Source organism: Balearica regulorum, chromosome 4 (genome assembly GCF_011004875.1).
Source record: "Balearica regulorum gibbericeps isolate bBalReg1 chromosome 4, bBalReg1.pri, whole genome shotgun sequence".
NCBI classification, from domain to species: domain Eukaryota; kingdom Metazoa; phylum Chordata; class Aves; order Gruiformes; family Gruidae; genus Balearica; species Balearica regulorum.
Window position 1 is genome coordinate 1,326,172 of NC_046187.1, and position 23,248 is coordinate 1,349,419.

The 23,248-nt window shown below is 50.5% G+C and overlaps 1 protein-coding gene across 5 annotated transcripts in view; it reads left to right on the top strand.

The window, feature by feature from the left end:
- ADAMTS3 (ADAM metallopeptidase with thrombospondin type 1 motif 3) overlaps nt 1-23,248 on the top strand; it is a 104,970-nt gene that overhangs the window by 26,983 nt on the left and 54,739 nt on the right. For all 5 annotated transcript variants that reach the window (XM_075750842.1, XM_075750843.1, XM_075750844.1 and 2 more), the window contains one exon: nt 9,884-10,040. In XM_075750842.1, coding sequence (XP_075606957.1) covers nt 9,884-10,040 — 157 coding nt within the window. The remainder of the gene's footprint in view (nt 1-9,883; nt 10,041-23,248) is intronic.

Genomic DNA, 23,248 nt, shown 5'->3' on the forward strand with positions numbered 1-23,248 from the left:
TAGCAGGAAGGTGTACCTGTGCTGTCAGAAAGGTATCTGTAGGCATGCTGTCACAGACGTAACCCCAGCGGGTGGTGGACCTGCGTTGGTATGAGCGCAATACGTGTGCATCCGTGCTAGCTCACAGAGGGAGCCACAGGACCACCCAAATGCGCTTCTAGTGGCCAGCTGAGGTTAATGGTAGACTGTACCGTATGCCGATATTCCTTTTTTATCACTGTTACCACTTTGTTCCTGTGATCAGTTCTCTGCTACAGTTTGACTCCTGGTCCCCGCGGGTGTCCGGAGGTGGCTGCGCAGGTCAGCGATACGCAGCTATTCCGGCAAGGCGGTGGCTTGATTTGCAGTCAGAGTCCTTTAGGTTGGAAAAGACCTTTAGGATCATCGAGTCCAACCGTTAATCTAACACTGCCAAGTCCACCACTAAATCCCTTTTTTGTTAATGTGTGTCCTTAAGTCTCTCAAAACCGTGATGCTCCCCAGGCTGGCTCCACGCTGGGGTGTCTGGGTCCCTGCCCGCGGAGTGACGGGTGCAGGCAGGGCTCCCCGTCAACTTGCCTTGCCCGATCCTCGAGACCTGTTTGCAGCAGAGGCTGAAGGAAGACGCCGTCCGCGTACTGCGAGGCGACAGCCTGCCCTCGTAACACTGAGCTGCCGTGACCTAACGCCGCGGGGCATTTTGTTCGGCGCTCGTACCTCAGTAGAGGCGTGCGTGCTCGGCGCGTGGAGGAGTTCTGGAGAATAACGCTCCGGTTGATAGTCACGAACTCAAGAGGGGCATCGAGGGGCAAACTCTACAACTTCAGAAGTTTCTAGAATATTTTTGCAGGAGAAACCCAGAGACTCAGTTGATTCTTGACTGAGTATGGATCTCCCGTGGCATGGGAAATGATACCCGCCCAGTGAATTGAAGGTTCCAGCCTGGAGCTGCGCTGGTAGGAAACTTACCATCAGTTCCCACCCGGTGTAGCTCTGTTTTGGTGGAGGCAGGCAAAGGGAAATGTGCTGCAGGCAAAGCATCCTTCTTGGCTTTTATTTTTCTTCCAATAAATCAAGCAGTGTTCGGTGCGGCTCCAAAAAGTTTTCATCTTTGGATTAAAAAAGCGAGCGGCAGGTAGCCGTGACGCAGGTTTTGCACAGTCATTGAGCTGAACACACCTTAAACTAACAGAGAGGGTGAAAGGTAGTAGTGTTTTTGGGCTGAATCTGTGTTTTTAGACGAGGCAGCACCTTTTTTATAAAAGCGTGTTTATATCGACTCCTTAAGAAGTTTAGACTGGAGGGCTGTCTCCAGAAACTGCCCCCCTCCCCTTTCGCCAAGCCCCACGTGTTTGTCTTGGCAGGGCGCAGTGTCTGCTTGGCCGGTGCTGGGATATTAAATTGAGGGAACACAGAGCTCTTGATGCTTTTCAATAGGGCTTCTATTTAGTTAGCGGCGGGATAGAGCTGTCAGCCACCTGTGATTGTCTGACGGGGAAAAAGGGAGAAGTAAGAGGGCTGGGGGGAGAGCCCTGGAAACGTTTTCCAGTTTCAGCCGTAGCGTGGCCAGAAGAACGCGTTTTCTGGGAGGTGCCGGCTTTGCGTTGCTTTCACCGCCGAGTCCTTTCGCTGCGGTTCTGGCTCGGTCGGCGGTGGTGGTTGGTGAAATAAACGATGATGCTAGCTGAAACTGCTCGGGTCAGCGCGAGTGACTTTCTGATTTTAACTTATCACACGTGGAGAATCTTTTATGGGATTTCGTTGCGAGCCGAACAAGCGATTTGTGGCCCCAAGTGAGAATGGATTCGGGTGTCCCACTTCGGACACTGTGCCCAGTCCTGCATTTCATTGTTAAGGCACGTGTGGCCATTGATTCATTTATTACTGCGTAGGTCTCGGCAGTCCGTCTTGGGTACTCTTAGAAAACGCTGGTGGAGTGAAGAAGACGTGGCTGAGGCCGGGTCCCTCTTGGTTATATAGCACCTCTGCGGGTCTCCATGAGGGAGAGCGATGCTCAGCTGCTCTCAGTCACATGAAGCCCTCTTCTGCCCCCACCACAGGCTTTGAAGAATGGAAGGGAAAAAAACCAACAAGAAAAAAAAAACGAGATTTGGAGACATCTCCAGGAGGAGGGGAGTAATTCCTTTGCATTTTTGCAAGCTTGGACAATATGTCACCCCTTGTCTTGATCCTCTCTGACTCGCTGCTGCCAGTATCCTCCTCTTCCTCTTCCTTCCCTGCAGAGCGAGCGTGTCTGAGGCCTCGGTTGCCTACGCTGTTCCACCTGGGGAAGCCTCCCGGGTTTGGAGCAGACGGCAATTGCACCAGTCACGGCAGGAGGGCTGAGACGTCGCGTTGACCAATGGATAGCAGCCTGAGAGGCCCTGTCTTTTGTCACATAAAGCCAGAGAGCCCTTCCCTGTTTTTAAGGACAGACGTCAAGATGGTGGAGGAACCTCTTTCTAAGCGGGCTTGCTTCCTCTTTGAATACGAGCTGCAGTCCGTCGTAGCTGTCACACGCGCTGACGGAACGGTGGAGTGTGTGATTTCACAGACCTCGGTGTGTTTGGGCCCTGCTCGCCGTACCTCGGTCGTTGCAGTGCCTTTGCTCGCACTCGGAGGACGGTTGACCTCGCGAGCCGCAGGCTCTGAAGTCTTACCGTACATCTTGCAGACAGAACTCGTCGCCGCGTTTGCCCATGCCGGTTGCCGTCGCTGCACTTAGATCTTACTCCTGCAGGCAAGCAGATTGGTCCTCCTGAGCAGAGTCTCTGCCCTAAAGCAGGGGGGCTGTCTCGTGCAGGCAGTTTTCCCTGAATTCTTGGCTGCCCTTGGACTGGAAAGAACTGTCTGGCTCTTTCACGCGTGCCTGCTCCCGCACGTTGTCCTCTCGTTTCTGCTTCCCTCCTGGGTAGCGTCCCACTGCATCGCCCGTTTGTATTACTCCGCGTTCGCACCTACCCAAGGGCCCCAAGTCAGAACTTCCTTCAGAAGGAAGGTGATTTTTGCATCCTCGGATCCCCGTGCTTATCGCTGATTGTTTTCTTGCTGGTTTCTCCCCAAGGACTGTCACTGCAGCCCGAGTTCATACAGACAACCTCCTGCTGCTGAGCAAACTCCAGCCTGCTTACTGATCTGCTGCTTCTGTTATTGACAGCCTACTCCATGCAGAGCCGTGAATGTGATACGAAATTTCAATTTTTTAAGCTTTTAATCTCCCCTGTTTCAAATGTTCCCAGTAAAGACACAGGACGTGGTATTTCGGAATTACTCGCTGTGTTACAGAAGGGTGTGCCTATCCCAAGCCAGACAAAAGCTGCCTGTCGTACAGACGAAGAGTCCCGTGCAGGGCGACGCAGTGAAGCTCTGTTGACGATGTATCCCTCGCGGTGCCGTGTAATCGGTTATCCGTCGGATGACTGATGTTTTTTAGATGGTCGTGTCCTGTGCCTCGGCCGCGGATAAAGCAGGTCTGTCACGGGTGTTCAGGCGGAGCGCTCAGCTTTTGGCTAAAGCCTGGGTGATGGTTCGTGGCAAGCCACGTCAAATAGGCGCAGCTTTCCCTTAGGGTCCGCTGAAGGACTTGAGCTCCTTTATCGCGTGTGGCGCGAAGGCTCTGCGTCTTCATCGACGCACAGAGAGCACGCGTGGTGCCAGAAACAGTTTATCCTTGCAAGGGACGTTCTAGGGTGGGATCTCACTTCTGTCTCACCTAGGTTAAAAATGAAGAGAGTTTAAAAAAAAACAAAAAACAATCACCAAAAAAAACCCCCAAAACTCAAGAGAGAGGGAGAAACCAGATGCGAGCAGCCTACGAAACCAAAACCAGCTTGGAACAGAACTGCTCCGAGTCTTTACACATCATCCCGTGCCTGCCACAGCAGTCAGGGAGCAGCCGTGTCACAGTCTGCAAATATTTTGATATTATCTTTCTGATTTGCTTAAAGCAGCCTTCCGTGTTCAGTTCTCTCACCGTTCAAAGTCGGCTTAGGAGAAATAGCTGCTAATTAACGCCTCAGTTCCCCACAGTATCATGTCGGTGTTTTAAAAACAATTTCTTTGTAGTACAAGGACACTAAGGATGGTTCAAAAACATAATTTATGTTATTACCTTCTCTGTGGTAGATTGATTATGTCATAGAAAAATGCAGGCTTTTCAAAATACAGATACCAGCTGAAATAGAATATTGTGAAGCTAAGTGCATACACAGATGAAAATAATCGCAAAGCCACAAGAACACTGGGATGAGAGCATTTTCACTGAAAATAAGGAGAAGCTGTGGCTGCCCCTGGCTCCCTGGCAGTGTTCAAGGCCAGGTTGGATGGGGCTTTGGGCAACCTGGGCTAGTGGAGGGTGTCCCTGCCCATGGGGTCCCTTCCCACCCAAACCAGGCTGGGCTTCCATGGGTCATGCTGGTCACCGCTCTGTAGTTGTGCAGAGTTCTTTTCTAGCCTTCGTGGGCAGACACAGCTGGTCTCACCCGGCAGCGCGCGGTTTGCGTGGTTTGTACCAGCACGTACCGTGGGGACGGGTACCCGACCGCGCTCGATGCCGTGACACACGGGTCATGACGACAGCGGCTGCCGTGAGCGGCTCACGGAGCGCGGCGAGAGGCGGGAGGGAGCAGGTACCGACAGGACAGGAGGTGGGAAGACCAAGACAAGGTGATGAGTACAGGAGATAGTAGTCTCAGCACTTGAGAAATCTAACTTTTGTCAAGCTTTTTCCATAGGTGATTAGGCAAGTGAGTGTTTTGTAGAGAGAGTTGCATGAGAAAAAGCAGGTTTCGTGTCTGGGGGCACCACGTCCAGGCTGTCAGGACAGAAAGAAGGGAAAAAACAGGACTTGGATGAGAGGAGGGCACCAGAGACCAGCATTTACTGACCTCGTTGCATGGCACATGGGATGGTAGCTGGGATGGGGATATTCTGTCGTAGGTATGATTTCTAAAGTAAAGGCGCTGTAGACTTCAGCAAGCCACGGCGTTTCCTGCTCGGTGGCGAGCGTTACCGCCCGGCTTGGTAATGGCGGAGTGTGGCTGCTGCCCCGCTGAACAAAGCCCTTCGCTTGCCGGCATTTGAGGGTGGCCTTTCCGAACACACCTGAGAATTAAATGGCTCGCCCTTATTGCAAACCGCTAGAAATGGGGCGTTTAACTTCCTAAAATACTTTTGAAAGTCCCACCCGTGACGTTTACGCTCCTGCTGCAGGTAAATGTGTCCATTCTTCAGGGTCCGGCACCGTTCTGTGCCGCGCTCTCTGAATGAGCGGCTCTTTCCTCCCCTGCACCTCATACCCCGTGCATATTTATACGGAATCGTGTTCCCCCTTAAACGCTGTTGATTTTGGCTCAGTAAGTGATTCCTTAGTTTAACCTGCCCTTGTAGGTTATTTTCTCAAGGCTTTATATTGTTTGTAATTCCCTTATTATTGTCTGCGTCTTTTTGCATTTAGGGGGGGGGAAGGGGGGGGCGCATTTTTCCAGGCTTTGCTTTATCGGTGGATTTCCCAGGCCAGAATGCACCGTTTGCTGTCCTCCGGGACGCCCTCCTAGGTGGGCTGCCTGTGCCAGGCGAGATTTGGCCGTGCTCCCAGGTACCTCGTCCTCCCGACGGAGGCAGGGCTGGCTCCTGCATCGCTTCAATTCGGCAGGGAGGTTTTCCCTCAGTTTGCTGCGCACCGTTACTGCCGGATGGAGGGCGACGAAGGGAGCTGCGTTAGTGGTGGGGAGTCGTTTCAAGGCACCCAGAGACGTCGGGCAGCAAGGCGGGGGCTCGCGCGGTGCGGGACAGGTTTCCCCTCTGGCACCCCTCGGGGAGGGGAATTTGCTGCCCGCTGGAAAACGGGAGAAGTGAGTCTGCGGGAAAGCTGAGAGGTGAATCCGCTTCCCCCGAGCCTCGGCCAGGGCTGGGATGGGGCTGCGGACAGGCGGGTTCCCGTCCAGCCGCCGGGCCACAAAGGCTTCTTGTCGCTTTGGGGAGCTGCGTCGCGTTCCCCTTGTCCCCTTGGAAGAATCACGAGGACAGTTGTAGATAAACTTCGCAGAAGCGCAAATTTCAAACTGCGTCTTTCGGTTGATGGAAATGTTGAACGTTGTTAATTTACGAGGAAAAGCAGTAAAATTAATGGCATTCCAAGATTTCAGACTATGCTTTCCTGTATTGCTCCATAAATGTGCTTTTGTGGAAGAAAAATATTTCCACTACATACTTCTTTCTTGAAAATCCACCGCAGTCTTCTCTCCAAGTGAGCCTTTAAAAATATGTGCTCTGAACACCTGCTGGCTGGCGGGGGAGAAAATGCTGGGTCGACGGTGGAGTTTACAGCGAAGATTTGCTTGAAGAAAAAATTCCCGCTTATGCCCCTCTTTCTCCATTCAATTGGAAAACTTCAAGCTCATTTTATTGAGGAAATTTTGGGAAGGAAAAAAAAAAAAGAACGGAAAGCAAGCTGGATTCTGCATTCATGCTTGTCTGTAGGCTGTTAAAATGGACCAAAACTGTCCCTGTTAACTCTAATAAAATAATAAAGGGGGAAAAATTCTACATTTATAAAGAATTGTTTGCCGTCTTTTACAGCAAGCTTTGTGAGATAACGCCACGGTAGTGATTTCAACTCTTCCGTATTGAGTGTCAGACAGAACGTTAGTATTTGTGCTGTTTGCTCCACAGTGAAGCACAGCAAGGGTGAGCATCTCGGAAGCGTGGGCAAATTAATTATTCAAAAGCACGTGAAATGGATTCAGCGTCCACGCAGGCGATACAAAGCCATCCCCGCAAACGAAGCAAGGAGAAGGCGGCGGCAGAAGGGTGAGGAAGAGATTTGTCCTCATCAGGTTTGGAGCCGTGACTGCAGAGCCAGGAGTGCCCGGTCGGTCTCCGCTGTAATTCTCCTCTCCTCTCCTCTCCTCTCCTGGGACTCAGGGGCACCGTTCTTCCCAGAAACGCGTTGCCGCGTGCGGAAAGGGGTCTGTGCGCGCAGCTGGGCAGCGCGTAGGTTTAATTCGGGCGGTGAGGTCGCTGCTGTCGCGCTGGGTCTGCGGGAGACGCCGCTCTCCAGGAACGCCGCGGCAGGCAGCGCCGGTTGCAAAGCCAGCCCTTGGGCTCCGCTGGCGAACGTTGCGGAGAAGTGGCGTCAGGTTTGTTGAGGATGATGGGCGCGATTCCCCTCGACGCAGTTCAGATCCGCTGAAATCGGTGGGCTCAGCCGCTACCGTGAAGATGACCAAAAGGTAGGGACACACCTTATGTCTGCATAAATAATCATCCCTAAAAGCTGTTGTAAAGGCAGGAAAAGGTGGGAATGGGAGAGCGCCTGACGGAGGAGGGACCCAGCCTGGGGAAGGGCCAGGGCCCGATCCTATGGGTGATGCGCGGGGCTGTGGCTGCCGGGGACGAGCCTGGCGCTTGGCCGGCGCCGCTCGGCTCTGCCCGCTGTGTCTGTGAGGACGGGGCACCCCGAACCCGGGGCACCCCGAACCCACGCCTCCCATCCCGCGGGTCGCCCCTCGTCAGTTGGCATTGGTTCTCCCTCGTGAACGGCGTGATGAGGTGAAACGGGACGTTTGCTCTGGGCACGGTTCCTCGAAATGAGTCATTAGGCTTTGCACATAGCAGCAGCTTCTCTCTCGCATTGGTACGGCCGGGCTGTCGGCGCCTCTGAAGTTGGGAGGCTTCTGAGGAGCAGACGACGAGTTGCGGCTTTAGGGGGGTGGAATGCGTTAGGTCTGTCAGAGAGTTTTAGGGAGAGTTGTGCAAATGGAAACCGCTCTTGATGCTTGCGGATTATTCTTATATTCCTTTTGCAGCAGGGCACACCCATTCTCAAAAATATAATTGTGGCTTTTTCTTTGTGGATTTAACACAGACGAGCAAAAGCATACACGTTGGAGCTGGAAAGCGAAGCCGAGCTTCGGGTTTGCACCGAGCGCAGCTTTTGGATAGAACTGCTTTTGACTCACAGGCAACAGCTTCTTAGAAAACGGGTTATTTACAAAATAATCTTTATGCCAAGACAAGGTCTCCTACACCGGTAACATAGCAACCGTAGGTACGAAACGTAGTTTTGCTCAGAAAAATGGCAAGCAACTAAGCCATTAACTTGCAAAGGGAACTTGTTAATTCCCAGCCTAATTACGGCTACTAGCCACGTGAAAAACTGACTTGTGACGCTAACCTGAGTTATTCGACCAAAACTCTCACTTATTACTGCTACTCACAGAATGACAACAAAGGAAGAAGGTAGTATTTTGATTTATGTACTTTAGCCAATATTTGAAGAAATTCATTAACTGAAAGTTTGAGTGTAGATGTAAGAAAACACACAGAGCCTGGAAAGCTTGTGCTGAAGCGTACTGTTCGTGACATTTTGAGTGTTTTTATTAAAATACTAATTGTTATACTCTGTCATATACCTTCACAAGTCTGTCTACTTGTATTTGACAAATTATCTAAGCTTGGACTATGATAATCTCTCTTCGTTGCAAAAAAAATAAAATACCTGCGTAGCGTTGCCATAGCTAGGTTTGCTGGCGTTCTGAGCTGGAGCGTAGGATTGGAACCGTGGCTCCTCCTGGAGCAGGTTGCAGATCCATCAGGACCGTGCCCTTTGGGTTCGTGTTGTGGTGGTGTTTCGTGCTGCGGGTGCCTCTGGCTGCAGTCGAAGCCGTAGCTGCAATTCCTGCCTGACCCGGAGTGAAATCTGCAGTTACACCCTTACGGTAACCGAGCTCTCGAATAGGGGTTTCTGCGGTGCATGGCAAAAACCGACGCACCGCTGGGCTGATGGCGAGCAAGTGTCAGCTGGAACTGGAGGCATATACTACATTATATTGTACTATATTTATTATATTCACGTAGGAGGCCTCAGCTCGCGTGTGGAGCGGGTGCAGGCGGGACGGAAACAGGAGCTTTCGCACGCCTTGGGGTTCAGCTGAGCAGAGCTCGCGCCTCAACTCAGGAGCAAAAAGTTTGCAGGAGTTTTTCCGTAGGTGGGCTGTGGGGCATTTGCTCAGACACGCCGGCCAACGTGGCCACTATTTTCAAATATTCTGTGTCCGTTTCTCCCCTACATCATGTTCTTGCTTTTGCTGGCCGGGCTGGAAGAAGTTTACTCTTGCTGCGCTTAGACATAAGCAGGGTTTTAAGTGGCTGTTTCCTTGAGTGTATTGCCAGATTTCCTTCACTGTTACTTACTCAGATTTATCTTCAAGTGCCAGCAAAGAAATTTTTCCTCCTGAGTGTGAGTCTCTTCCTTTAAACTGGACTTAGGCAGGTATGATTTACTCCAGTGAGTTTAATTGTGGTAATCGCCAGCATAAATCTGCCTAGTCTGCACACCCGACCTGCAGCTTTTACCAGCAGAAGAGATACAGAGACAGGGGCTTGAAGAATTGTCAGCACCTACAGGGTGGAACGGTATGTGTGCATTTAGATAGGAAACCGTACGGCTTCTGCTGATTTTCATGACGTAAAATGAAGTGCCCGAGCCGCAAAGGGTTCAGATATCTGTGGGGTAAGGATTAGCAGAATGTTGCAGTACGCGGTGCTCAGCGTGCCGTGCTTAGGTTACAGCATGGCTGCGCATGACGTAGAAGCGGTAAACTCCTCCAGGACTCTGGTCTTAGGTGTGTTTTTGGAGGGGGGTATGTGTCTCATACAAGACCTTCTCTTCGTGCTTTTGAACAGAGGCGTCAGCCAGATGAACGTCCCCAGAGCACAGAGAGATACCGGCTCGGGCGAGAAGTCCGTGCGAAGGAATCCCGGTGGTCATCCGGGTCTTACAGCACAGGAACGTGCTGAGTGTTGCGTGCTTCGCCCCTCCTGGTATTTGTTTTTAAAGCATCGGGGCGGGTCTTGAGGCTCTCAAATGACATGTCGGCATGCTTTCTCTCTTCCTCACCAGGCTGGAATGATAAGAACTGATAAGGATGAATACTTCATTGAGCCTTTGGAAAGAGGAAAGCAAATGGAAGAGGAAAAGGGAAGAGTCCACATGGTGTACAGGCGATCAGCGGTAGCGCAGCATCCCACCGCAGTGCTCCCCGATGTCCACACAGAAGGTACGGTACCCCTCTGCTACTGCTTACCAATCTGTTCCGGGTAGCTCTAGCCTGCGGTAGCTTTTGAAAGAGGCTGTCTTGACCGAGCTGTTTGAAAAGAAAGTGATTAAGCATTTTGCTGCAATACGCCGTCAGAGTCATACACGCAGTTTCTCTGCCAAGAGCAGCGCGCGTGTGCTTTCAGCTGGGAGGACAGAACTCGGCCACGAAGTGTTCTCATCAAGAAACGTTGCAAAATGCTTGGGGTTTCCTTCCTTAAACCAAGGGCAAAGTCTGTGCTTTGTTTAGGTGGAAAAAAGTCTGAGCTCTGCATAAGTTGGTAAGATATTATGGGACATGAGATGTTAATAGAAATTCTCGTATGACCTGAATCTTCTCAGCAGTTATTAAGGCTCGCCTGTCCATGCAACTTGTGGTTAAAGTTTGGGTCCTATGTCTTTCTGAGTATTAGTTCAATTGTGTCAATGACTGATAACTGTTTTCCTCCTTATTCTGGTTGCAATTAATGCAGTTTGAAGGCATTTGTCTTGATGGGACATATTTTGACGTATCCGAGGATTCCCCTCCGTCTTGAAGATGATGCGGTTGGTCCATCTGAGAACAGTTATTGTGTAGTTTAATCCATTTGCTTGTACGTTCCCCCCCCCCCCTTTTACTATTATACAAATCCTTACAAGCCAACACATCACGTAGTGAACGTTGAGGTTTTTGACAGTATGAGCTGAGGATGAGAGAGCAGCTCCATTCCCCTTCAGACCTCTGCCTTTTTTTCCACATCTCTCAGCTTCTCAAATTCCTGTTTGTACTTAGTGCTCACGTGTTCTTGGAACTTAAAAGGGCTTGAGAAGAACAAGAGCAACTACATACGACACCCAGAACTCAGACTAGATACAAATATTAAACAGAGAGGAATCGAGCAGTCCCTCGTTGCCAGTCCTCACTGACTTCAATCATTTGGTGTGGGTTTGGAATTTGGCTCTGAAGAGGCAGGTAGGAATTGACAGCCATTTCGAATAAAATCCTGTCAGGCTTTTATTAGTCTCCCGGAAGGTAAGTCCACGGTGGTGACGGCAGTCTGGCGCAGCGGTTGGGGACCAGCAGAGGCCTGAGCCATGCAGGCTCACTGCCGCCAAAGGTACTCTGCTTTTGGTACCCAGCAAGGTCGTTCACATCTAGCTGGTGCGTCTGCGTTGTGCGACGGAGCGAACGGTGCCGACTGACCGAGCTGTTGCGGTAGCGGCCCTGGGCTCAGCACGACGTTGCTGCGCTGGAGCCGCTTGGCCGGCAAGGCGGGCAGGCTCAGAGCACGGTTACACACAGCGCCTACGTGACGATGGACCTTCTGGGTCTGCTTCGGCAAATCCAGCACCTCTTTCCTCTCCAGTCCTTGGTGCGCTCACAGGCTTTGTTTGTACGTGTGTCGGACCCATGGAAGCCTTAGCAGATTTCAGGGAAGGTTAGCCGGAGCACGCAAGAGCTGAGGCAAATGGTTCAGGAATTTCTAAATCGCAGTTTGTGATATATGAAGGTCAGTGAGACAATAAAGATCTAAGCAACAAGTCCCACCTCAGAATCTTTGGATGTTGTTTGGGATTCGGGCAGTCCTTCGAGGGTCTTAATGTCTTCAGCGTCTTCCCATCTTCTCCCGTTCGGTCAGAGGGAGTCAGAGCAGCAGCTACCTTTTTGTAACTCAGAGCCATCTGGTTAGTTGGTGTCAAAGCCACATGGCTGTAGCTGGTTTCTTCTTTATCACGGCGTTCAGACCAAAAAGGCTTCTTTGCTGTAGATGGCTTTACTCCGTCCTTTGGCAGAGGGGTTCTGTTCCCGTGATGCTGTGCGTTGTTTTTTAGCGTTTGTCTGGAAATGGTCTATAGCCGAGAACCAGAAAGGTGGATGTGGATACCCTGAGGGCTCTCAGCGAGAAGGGAGCGTCGTGAAAGGAACCAGAACTTGATCAAACATAGGCAGACAAAGGGAACTTGCTGCATCCTCTGTAACTCTGAGAAAGGTGCGGCTTTTTATTTGGAATGGAAGCGGTGGGTATGAGAGAAGAGAGGTGCTTGTGTCTGGCACTTAGTGCAGGGCTTGCCAGTCTTGTTCTGCAGCAGTGGAATGTAGCGCGGTGTTCCTGGGAGCCCCACGAGGGAGCTCAGCCCAGGCTCTGTCGCCGTATCGTGCTTTCTGTGACTAGTATTTTAGTATTTATTTCCTATCTTCTGCAAGATAGTTCTTCTCCCTCCGCTTTCTTTTACTATTTGAAATACGCATTCAGGTTCACCCACTTCTGTGCCACTCTGCTTACAGTGAACTCGTTGATACGTTTTTAATTTCAAGATCCTAGAGTAATAGCCACAGATTTGTGGATAACTCGTGTGTGTAACCACACCTAGCTGAAGGTGATGCCAGGGTATGTGCCGAGTGATGGGTTAACATTCCGGCTCTTCTAATTAAATAAATGGCAAGCGACGCCGACAAGAATCCAGGGTTTCAGTTACAGATGACGGATGACTCAACCAACTGGACATTAAGACAAAAAAGTACCTAAAGTTGCTGTTGTCGGTGAGGTGGTTGTAAAAACTGGGAAACCTTGTGTAAAAGCCTTCCTCCACAATGAAATGGGACTTGCTGCGTTGTGTTTTCTCTACAAGAAGTCGGTTTTAAAAGATACTATTGTCGTGAAAGCTTCCGGCTATACAGAAGAAGCTTTCGGTCTGACAGGACATCTGGTATTCCTGCAGGATTTTATAACGTTTGGGAATTGATTGGACGTTTTTCAAACAATCGGACAGAACGAGCGTAGGAGTTCTAAGTCAGAAAACCTGCCATCTTAAGCCCAAGGTTCTAGCAACGACTGCAGTGTGGTGGGGCGTTTCCTGGTTCATGCACTGTGTTCACACAGAAATAAGCTCACGTGTCCGATCTATCTACTTCTCTTTCCTGTTTTTCTTTCCTGCAGTGATTTGTGAGGAAGTTTGAGCTTTCTTTGAAAGGTGGGAACCGGAAAGCTGGGTTTCTGGAGGAGATACTAGGATGCCTCAAGCCCCTGGCTGGTGCGGGTTTGGCCTTTCCACTTTTGCAGCAACATAACCCCACCCCAAAGCAGCACCCTGTGCCGATCCCCGTTTGCGGTATCCGTGGCTATCTATAGCCTCTGTCGGGAATGACAGCGTACGGCGCGCACTCCCCTGTGGTTGTCATCGTTGGCTTTGTGTAGAGGTTGGCTTCCTTAGAAGTGCATTACGTGAACCACTCAAGAAATCAGGTGGGAAATCCTGCCTCATTCATTGGAGGAATGCTGTGGGATTACAAACCTGTTAACGTTTATGGATAGGCCTTGGGTTTCCTTCCCTCCACGTGCCTGTGCTGGGAGGAGTGCCGGGGAGCTTCTGCATCTTCACACGCTGCAATGCTTATGGAGTCTTTCTTTCAGGTTTGGTTGGTTTGGGTTTTTTTTTACCTCTCTGATTGAGCATAGGGAAGAGCCCCTCAAAACACTTAGAAGAAGATGGGAAGAACTGTGAATATTTCAGAAAGAAAAATAAAGTGATAAGATATCACATGCTGGGGGGGGTTTCTTCTTTTTTTTTCTTTTTTTTTTTTTTTTTTTCAATTTCATCATCTCTCAAGGAGCTAGGAAAATATACCAGAGGCTGAGGCTTTAAAGAGATGGTACAGGTATCCTTTGAACTGGTGGGCATCTGCTGCTGTTTGTGTGCGCACACACCCAATGTGGAGTCTGTGAGGAACCCTTCGTTAATTATCACCTTGTTATACCTCGCTCTTTTCAGTCATGCTGGCGTGCACTTGATCTGCATGTAAATGGTCCTGAGTATTTGGTGGTTGTTTTCTGCTACAGAACGTCTGTGCTCTCCTCTGTGATGTCAGGGCAATGCGGATACGTTTCCGTATTTCCACGGACGGGTGGCAGGAGCGGTTATTTGTATTTCATGGGTAAATCTGTCTGCTCATTCAAAGCATCTTGCTTTGCTGTGTTTCTCAGAACCTGATCTTCCTTCTGCCGATGTGAGGCAGCGCAGGGACCCGCAAGCAGTAGTAGGTCCTGACCAGGCAATGTTAAAATCCTTTGAAAAACCAGCTGCGGCATTGGCGCCGGCGGTCTCCGTTGCACGGGGTCAGCCTGTTCGCTCGAGTGCTGAGCCTGGGTTTGTTCGTCCTCCCCGGCGGGATGGGAGCCAAGGCCCCCCCGGGAGGTCCCAGCTGCTGAAAACCACTTAAACGTAGTAGGATGTGACACGGCATCAATGAACGTCCAGTGGATTTCTCCCCTGGGAACAGGGAGGACTCTTGGTTATTCTTCCTTGGGAAGTGCTGGGTCAGACGGGACTCACACAGAAAACCGTGTGAGAACTGGTCAGCTCATCACGTTTAACGTAATCGTGACCCGGAACAAGCACACTCATACCGCGTTTTCCAAGTACGTGCCCCGTCCTAATTTTTGGCTGAGTTGAGAAAATGATTGCAAATTTGTATCCGTGCTCGGAAGTGAGGAGGAATCACCACCGTGAACGTGGAAGGAGAATGTGACCGAACAGGTCCATGCTTAGGGCAAGCGGCAGTGAGTTGAGACAGGCTGCTCAGACTACGGAGGACCTTCTCGCAAGGCGTGGTAGGAATATGGAGAATTAGTGGCGCTCAGCGTTTCGCAGGAGTCCCCAGCTAACGCAGCGTGCTTTGGTTTGGCTTGTGCTGGAGGAGAAACACACCCAGAAAGGCATTTATTGGCACTGGGGACTGAGCAGCCCGGCAATCCTAATGAGTCTTTGCAGCTTTGGGAAAGGTGATAGATGCACAGAGGGAGGAGGAGGAGGATTTATTGTTTCCACAGCCTCTGGCCATCCATTAATCCGGCAGCATGAAAAGGGGGGAGCTCCTCGTTTGAGCTATGATGGGTTGCACGGTTAACCCACCGAACGGTGGTTGTTAGACTGAAATGAGTGAGCTGCTCAGAGCATAACCCTGTTAGGAGCGTTGCTGCTTCAGCACCATCCGTGTCTGGTACCGCGTCATTAGGGCAATCTGCGCAAGGCTCTGTACTGTTTCTGAAATTCTTTTTAAGTAGTTGCTGTAGTGTAGAAGCCATCCGAAAAGCTATGTGACTCGGCACCCCTGCTCAGGCGGCCGTCCCGTGTGGGGCAGCGGCTTGCGGGATGCCCCCAAGCGCGCGCCGGGCTGTCGCATTCGACTGCTCCGTCGGGTCGGCCGCCTGGGGAGCGGAAAACGCTGTGCTTGCTGCGCGAGCGTCGGTGCCGGGTCAGGAGGAGGGAGTAGCGCAGCTTCTGAGGCTCTCTTTAAAAGACACCGCACGGTTGTTTTTAAACGTCTGGGATGCGCATCTGGTTAGGTGTAGTCTGGGAATCCTATCACGGAGCAGGGCGATCTCTGGAGTTCTTCATGGATGCACGATTGCCTGCTGACGGCTTTTCCGTATCAGATTGCCCTGGGATGACATCTTCGAAGCTCGACTTCCCCAGTAATTTAAGTCTTGATCCTAAAGACACCGAACATCTGTGCTTCTCGTTTTAGTTGGGTACTACAGGTAACTCGTGATCAGCGGCTTTTTAGTGAGCGTTATTCCCAAATAACGTCTGTTAAAGAAAAAATATTTATCCCTAAAGGCAGAAGGAGACAAAGATCAAAAGACTCTCATGTTGGGGCGAAGGGTCTGGGGGGACAGAGCGTAAACGGGCTATGCACACAAAGCTGAAAAAAAACCAGAAGAATGTATGAGGCTGTCATGTTAAACCATCATTTAAATAAATCTTTAAGATTTTATCACCAAAACAGCCTTTCACTTAGGAATGGAAAGAAATGCTCTCTGGACAAGCCTGGGTTGGAAGGTTTTGCAAGTATAATGATGATATCATTCTGTCTGGACGGGATGAAAAGAATCTGTTCTCCTTTGTTAATAAGCTGACAAACATCACCAAGTTGTGTGATCATTAACCTTATTCCTTGAAAGCATTCAAGAAACAATAGAAACAGGCAAAGAACTGTCGAGTTTAGAATCAGATTTGCACCCAGGAGGCCGCCTGTGCAAGTGCTACTGAGTCAGGCTCCAGGGTATGGTAAAATAAAATCCAAATTGTATTTCTCAGAAACGTAAAAGCCTGATCCAAGTCCACTGGAGTCGGTGAGAAGACTCAGATTTACGTCAGTGGGCTGACAAGGCAGGTTTTGGATCATATTCTGCTTGAGCAGATCACAAAGAGTTTGATTTATCTTTCCTCCCGTTCATTCATTTATTATTTTTTTTTCCACGCACTTTCTTTTCATATGGTATAATGATGACAACCGACCTTAAGCTTGGAGGTTACGCACCACGTTAACGTGCTCAAACTGTTCCTATTTTATCTTCCTCTTCACATCATAGTATTTTTCTTAAATGACAACCTATTCACCCAGAGAGCACTTCAGAGGAAAGTATTTTTGTAATTACTTCCTAACAGTGGGAAACAAGGAACAGGAGCCTTTATCTCCCGGCTTCCTTTGAGAATTTTCATTTTCCCTAAAGAACCAAAGTGCTTGTGTGACTGATGGGGTTGCCATGGCACCGGGTTCGAGTGTCTTTGTCCCAGGTGGGAAACATGTAGGAGGAAGAAATGATTTGGGAATTGCTCCTGGTTGCCTGGGAATGAAACCCTGGAGTAGAAGGTAGAAGAATGGGAAGACTATTGCCTGCTTCGGAGAGCTCCCTCAGCACTTCCCCAGGCACATTAGTGTTTCCTAGAGACGTCGTCGTGCCAGAAGGTGTCTGAACTCTTTCTCAGCAGAATTTCTCATGACCCGTGTTCCGACGGAGGATATTTTGGATACCGCACAGCGCACCGCACAAGTTTGCGCATCAGAAATAACGGGAAGGGTGTAACTGATTTCTGCGTGGACTCAGTACGCCGCATTTTGTAACGTGCTCTGTTCGAATATAGGGCACTCCTGTATAAGTTGTATTGGTGGTGATAACCTGTCTACGTACTCCTCTAAAGACATCCTGCCTCTTTATCTGGAACTGCTACAGCTTTTGCTTTTACACCAGCCGCATTCCGTGAAATTGAGAGTTAATAGGATTCATTGAAGTTCTTGACTGAATAAGGGTTTGCGGGGTTAGTTTTTGTCTGTTTTTGTGTAACAGTTTGCTTTATCGAAGGAAAGGTAGTCAGCAAAGTACTTTTCAAACAGGAACCGCACGGCACGGTACAGACGAAAGGGAGTATTGGTGATGGATATATTTACAATACATGGGAAAAAAAGAGAAGGGATCTAAGGAGGAGGAGGAGAAGTGGGAGGAAAACTACTGAGAAAACCATCAAGCACTTCTAGAAATGGAAGTGGATGAGTAATATCTTTGAGTGCAATGGAATTACAGCCCTCTCCAAGGGTTTGAGCCTGTCTGTGCGCCGCAGACAGAAGTGTGCTCTCAGCCCGGTTAGGCATAACCTGAACTAGATTTAACCTCCCTTGCTCGGATATCAGTATCGGTCCGTACAACTGTGGAATCAACTCATTACCGCAAAATATAACCAAGAAGCCTGTATTATAACGTGTATTACGGGGTTGTACAGAGCCGCTGCTGCTTTGGTCTCAACCCGGAATGCCCACTGGTGAGCGTGGGCCGGGACGCGTCTCCTCCGTGTGCTGTTGTACTGAGGGCTAGCCTGTGGCTAGGCGTCCCATCCGAGGTCTTTGCCATCAAAGTTCACGGTTGGGCTTGGGCACTTGTCCTCAGGTGGAGCTTGGGATTCATCTTGTGCTTGGAAAGTGTCTTTGGTTTAGTAGTTCCCGTCTCTCCTCTGTTTTAATGGTACCTGTCACCAGAGATGTATGGGTGACCGCCAGGTCTGGAGTTGGCTTCACAAGGTGATTTCCCCCCCGGTTCAAGTCACCTCGATGGCGTGTATTTCCACTAATGTGCCGGGCGGTGCAGTTTCACAACTAGTTGCCGGAGCTCAGCAGTGAATGCTGGTGTCTTCCGGTGTGCTTCTTCCAGCTTCAAAAAATAATTCTCCCCTTAGACGAGCATGCAAAATTGGTGCTGTGAACGGAGAAAAATTAAGGTGCTTGTCTGTAGCCTGGGAATTAGATACTGTCTTCTGGGACATCTCTCAGTGCCCTTTGGGCGCCTGTCCGTTTGGCCTCTATGGCTCAGCGTTTCGTAGAATCCAAGCAGTTGTGTTTTCAGTATTTCCAAGGACGGGGATCCCACGGCCTTTCTGGGCCCTTGTTCCGCTGTTTGATTACCTGCGTTACACTTATTTCCCACCCCCCCAGCCCCATCTGGTAGGAATTTCCCTTGTTCCAACTCATGTCCATTACCTCTCCTCCAGTGAGATGACGATGACGGTGTCCAGAAATTCAGTAGGCGACGGGGTAGCTGGGTGTTTCCTGGCAGATTCGCTCTCTGGCCTTGACTTTTCACAAGTGATTTAACAATTGCTCTGCATTAAAGGTCGAGTTAATATACAAAAAGCATTTGCACGCATCGTAACCGGACGTGTTAGACAACAGGGCTGAAGAGCGTAGGTCGTCAGCAAGCGGAGAACGTCACCTGCTGTAATCAAACAGGGGGTCTGCAAAGCTGGGAGTAGAAACTTGTTTGCTACAAATACTCGTCCCTCATTTTAAAAAGAGTTGTGAGACTTAGCAGGATGTGTTGGAATTATATTCAAGGTACATTCAGGAAATTATATTCGTGAAGGTCACCGCTTTAGACCCGCAGCTCTGCTTGTCAGCGAGGCCGTGATAACGAAGCTGAGGTTCGGAGCCATGCGGCGCTTGGGGAAGGAGCCCCTTCGTGGTAGCCGGATAATTATAAAATGACAGGTAAATATGGGATCCATCGTCTCTGCTGTACAGGCTTTATCCTGTTTGCTCTGAAATGTCTGTGAGTAAAAGAAAACCCAGACTTGGTAGCTGAGAAGAAGCTTGTGAAATTTTTTTAAGAAAGAAACTTGAGCAGGAATGGATCAAAAAGAGCTCAAAAGTGGCTTAGGCACTCTGTCTGTGTCGGGGAGGTTGCGCTTACCTCCGATGATGGGAGTAGGGACATCCATCTGTTTAAGTCGTCTTCAATTCTTGGCAATAACAAAGGAAAATTATTCTTAAATAAAACCAAGCGTGAAGGCTTGATTCCAACCGCAGGCACCCAAAGCCAGAGTAGTAAAACACACAGAAATCTGTATGAAGGGAAAATTGAAAAAAAATGGAGAAGGATCGGTACATGCAGCTTGCAGCCATTCCAAGCCTTTTACAGTTCCCCGATAAAAACTCCCAAATTACATAGGAAGAAGACGACAACTTTCAACGAACAGTGCTGATAACGGACAGCAGAGAATTTTAAATACTCCGTGAGCAGCTGTTCCCCCGTACAGGCAGCCTGTTTGGTTTAGAGATGATATTCTTGAGGTGCTCTCCAGAGAGGTGAAGGCATGTCAAGGTAAGGACCCGCCTCTGCGCCCTTTCGGCACGTGTCCAGCGTAACGGTGTCGTGTCGGAGGAGCGGGACTCCAGCGGATAAGGGGATGTTAAACCCTGCACGTGGCATTTGGCTGTAGTGGTAAACACTCTCTGTCTTCTCCCTCGCTAACAGTCACCAGAGCTGGTTTTGTGATGTGTGTCAGCTCTGAGTAGCCAGCTAAGTGGAGATGATGCTTTCCAGAGCAGCCCCATTCCCAAACTGAGATTCATAGAGTCAGGCAAATATTTAGTGAAAGAACAAGCAGCTCTGCCCGAGATTTCCTCTCCGCTGCCGGTTTCATTCCCATTGCTGGAGGTGGGAGGCGAGGAGCTGCTTTGCGAGGAAGGATGATGTCCACATAGGTAAAGAAGAACGGTCCAGAGTGCCGGACAGCATTGTAGAGTAGCAGCGGATATGAGGAGCAGCTCGTTTGTGCTACTGAGTTTGATACGAAGGATGCACGGGAGTCGGTTAAAAATGCCGTGCGGTGGCTGGGAAAGGTGGCCGGGGGAGCAGGGTGGCGGTACCCAGCGGTGCGTGCAGGGCTGGTTCCTCCTGCGGCTCCGGCCGGCCATCCGCCCTGCCCCAGCCCCAGCCCCACCACCTCCGACTTAGGGCAGAGGAAAAGGAGCTAATTGGAAGCAGAAGAGCTGCCTTATCGGGATGAATTTATGCGACTTCAGGTCAGGAACAGGAGGAAATGAATCCTCCCACAGCTTGCGGGGGCCGATGCTTGCTTATGTCTTTTCCATGTGCATCATGCAAATTGAGTACCGAAATGGGATGCTATGAAAGCACCGAGAGACTCACTGCAAGAAAAGATCCTTTTTTAAGCAGTCCGCGTTCTGCAGTGGACTTTTTTAACCTTGGTCTTCGATGGGAAAATGAATTACAGTGTAGCAGTTTGTGTCATAACATCAAATGGTAATTTTCATACCGTGTAACTGGTGCTGGGTTTTCTTCCCCTGAATTTTACGCAGTTTGGGCATTTTTCCCCATTGTGAGACACCTGGTTCTAATGGATGGGTTGCTCAGTATATTTTTAGAAAGATTTTAGAAATGCAGAAATAGGTCTAAGAAGCCAAAGCGAGGGGGAACTGGGCAACTTAATTCAGTTTATGTCTTTGAAAAATTCTGCATACGATGTGGCCCTGCCTGGTTTACGATAGGGAAGAAGGACAATTGACCTTGCGTACTCGGAAGGAGCCATGCGGACACTCGTGGGGGCCGGCCGGCCGGCGGCACTGCCCCTCGGTGGTACGTGTCCTCTGCGAGGGCCGCGGGGGGTTCCTGCGCAGCAACTCTTGCCGTTCATGTGTGTTGCACCGAGACGTCTCCGAGAGTTGACGGCGTGCTTCCGTTCGTCCCGCCAAAGCGCGGGGTGGGTCATAAGCCAGAGTCAACTTGTCTTGTTTGTCCGGCGTGGGGTGAGTCGGTGTTGGGCAAGCGGAGCTGATAGGAACGCCATGGGAATGACTAACGTGAGAACATCATCCTGGCAGTTAATTTTGCTCCCAGTGGACCGAGTTTCTTCAGATCCATTTCTGGGTTACAGAAGTGCGTAAATCTTTCCAAAGTGCAATAGTAAGGCACCGCAGAGTAACAGCATGACCCAGCTGTTGTTTGCTATGAAAACAGCGGGGGGTTTTTTGCCAAAAATGCCTTGCCTAATAATTCTTTCGAGTATTCTAATAACATGGGATAAGATCGTCAGGATAGTTAGGATTCTGGAGGTTATGAAAAGGCACGCGAGCCTGAGTCTGCAGTTTGAGCTGGAAGGGAGCGAGCTGCGATCTAGGGGAAGCCGGCTTCTCCTGCCGCAGCCACGGGAGAGGCTGCCCTCTGGGAAACCGGGGTTAGACGCTGTCCTGGCCCTGCGGTTTGGGAACAAAACCTGGGCAGCGATGAAGAGCTTTGCTGGCTTGTACCTTTAGGAGTAGCCAAGGAACGCTTTCTGTTTGTGCGTCTTCCTTTGCCGTTTGACCGGCAGCGCCTTTTTTTCAAACGTTCCCCGGAAAAGTCCGAGGCGATGTCTGGAGGAGGGATGCGAGCGACGGCCCGGTGCCACCCCAGCCCTGTCCTTTAGAGTCCTGACACTCCGCCCAGACAACACGGCAGTTTATCCCCGACTGGGACAGAGTAGCCAAATGACTCGTCAGCCTAATGAAGGTTTTCTGTCCATGTCTTTCTGTAAGTCAGGGAAAAACATCCGTGTGGGGCTCCGCAGGCGTTGCAGCTCCGAGGCCTTCCTCAGACTCAGATATTTGGTGATGCCGGGCTCGCGACTGAGGTCTGTAGGTAAAAGCTCTCCTCTCTTTTGTTAATGGCAAGGGGCTATCCATCAGATTTTTCCTCCTCCTCCTCCCACATTTCCACGCGGGCCTGACTGTGGGCCGCGGCAGCAGGAGACGGTCGGGTTCCTGCGCTCACATCCTCCCTGAGGGACAGGGGAGACGGGGTGGGAGTCCGGCCTGGCTCCAGCTTCATGCCCGCCCTGGCCCCGGAGCAGAGCAGCGGCAGGGCTCCTCTGAGGCACCGCTGTCTCGGGGCCGTGCTGGGGCAGATACCTTGCCAGAAAGACCTTGGTCAGGGCTTAAGCTAAAACCAGAGCTTTCGTATACCTGCGCATGCTCTTCCCCTCCTTCTTTCACAAGAAACTTTAGAGAAGACACGCGGCGTATTAGAGCCCGGGTGCCTGAGGGAGAGGCCTTAGACCTGCTCGCGCGCAGCCCCACGGGTGAGTCACTGTGACGCACGGGCCGCTGCTCCGGGGTCCGTGCCATCGCTGCACCGGGACGGGTTCTGCCCCTTCCAGCAGCTCCTGATCCGCTGCGGAAACGGAGCAGCGTCGGAGACTTTTCCTGAAGAATGCTTCGGGGTGGTTTGCTGCCTTTGTCGTGCAAGGCAGCGGATATTCTGCTCCTGTCTGCGCTGAGCGGCTGTACAGTGGGGTACAGCCTGCCGCAGCCCCGCAGTAACGGAACTGTCCTCCGGAGTTCAGCGCGGGGCTCCGAAGGAGCGTCCCGCGCCTGTTAAAAAAGAGACATGGGTACAGTCTGATTGCTGTGCCCTTGGCGGGGAGGAGAAGACGTCAGAAAGTGCTCTCGTTACGGGAGAAACGGTAGGTGTGCTCGTCTCTCCTCAGTGGTAAATCTGTTAGATAGCAGGCAGGAGTCACTCTGCTCGTAATTTCCAGAAGTTGAGGAGTGGTGTGACAGCAGGGATGGGGTTGCAGCCGGTTCCTGCCCCAGAGCATGTCGTCAGTCCCCTGGGGATGAAGTTGTTGGGTTTGTTTTCTCCCTTTCACGTGAAGGTTCATGTTGCAATAGTTCACCAATTCAGTACAAACGGCGTTGCCTTCCCTTGAATCTCTTCTTGAACGTGTTCTCAACGCGCTGTGAAGCGGTGTGCTGATGTTGGAGAAGGTCTGCGCAAGCAGATACTGGAGGCTCTTTGGGAATAAGGCACGAGGCAGTCCCAGAGACCCCAGTTTACAGAAGAAGGTTGATTAAATGACCTAGTCGCAACTTTATTAAAATGTTTTTGAAATTTGAGTTGTTAAGAAATGATTTTGTCCCATAGGGAAAGATGTTTGGATTGTTGGGGAAAAAAAATATCCTGAAGGTAACAATTTCATTTTATTGAGCACTTGAGAACGCATGATTTTCACAACTGAGAGCAGTTGAAAACACAACGTAAACACCTCTTTCAAATCACGTCTGCGTTACCTTTCTTAGAA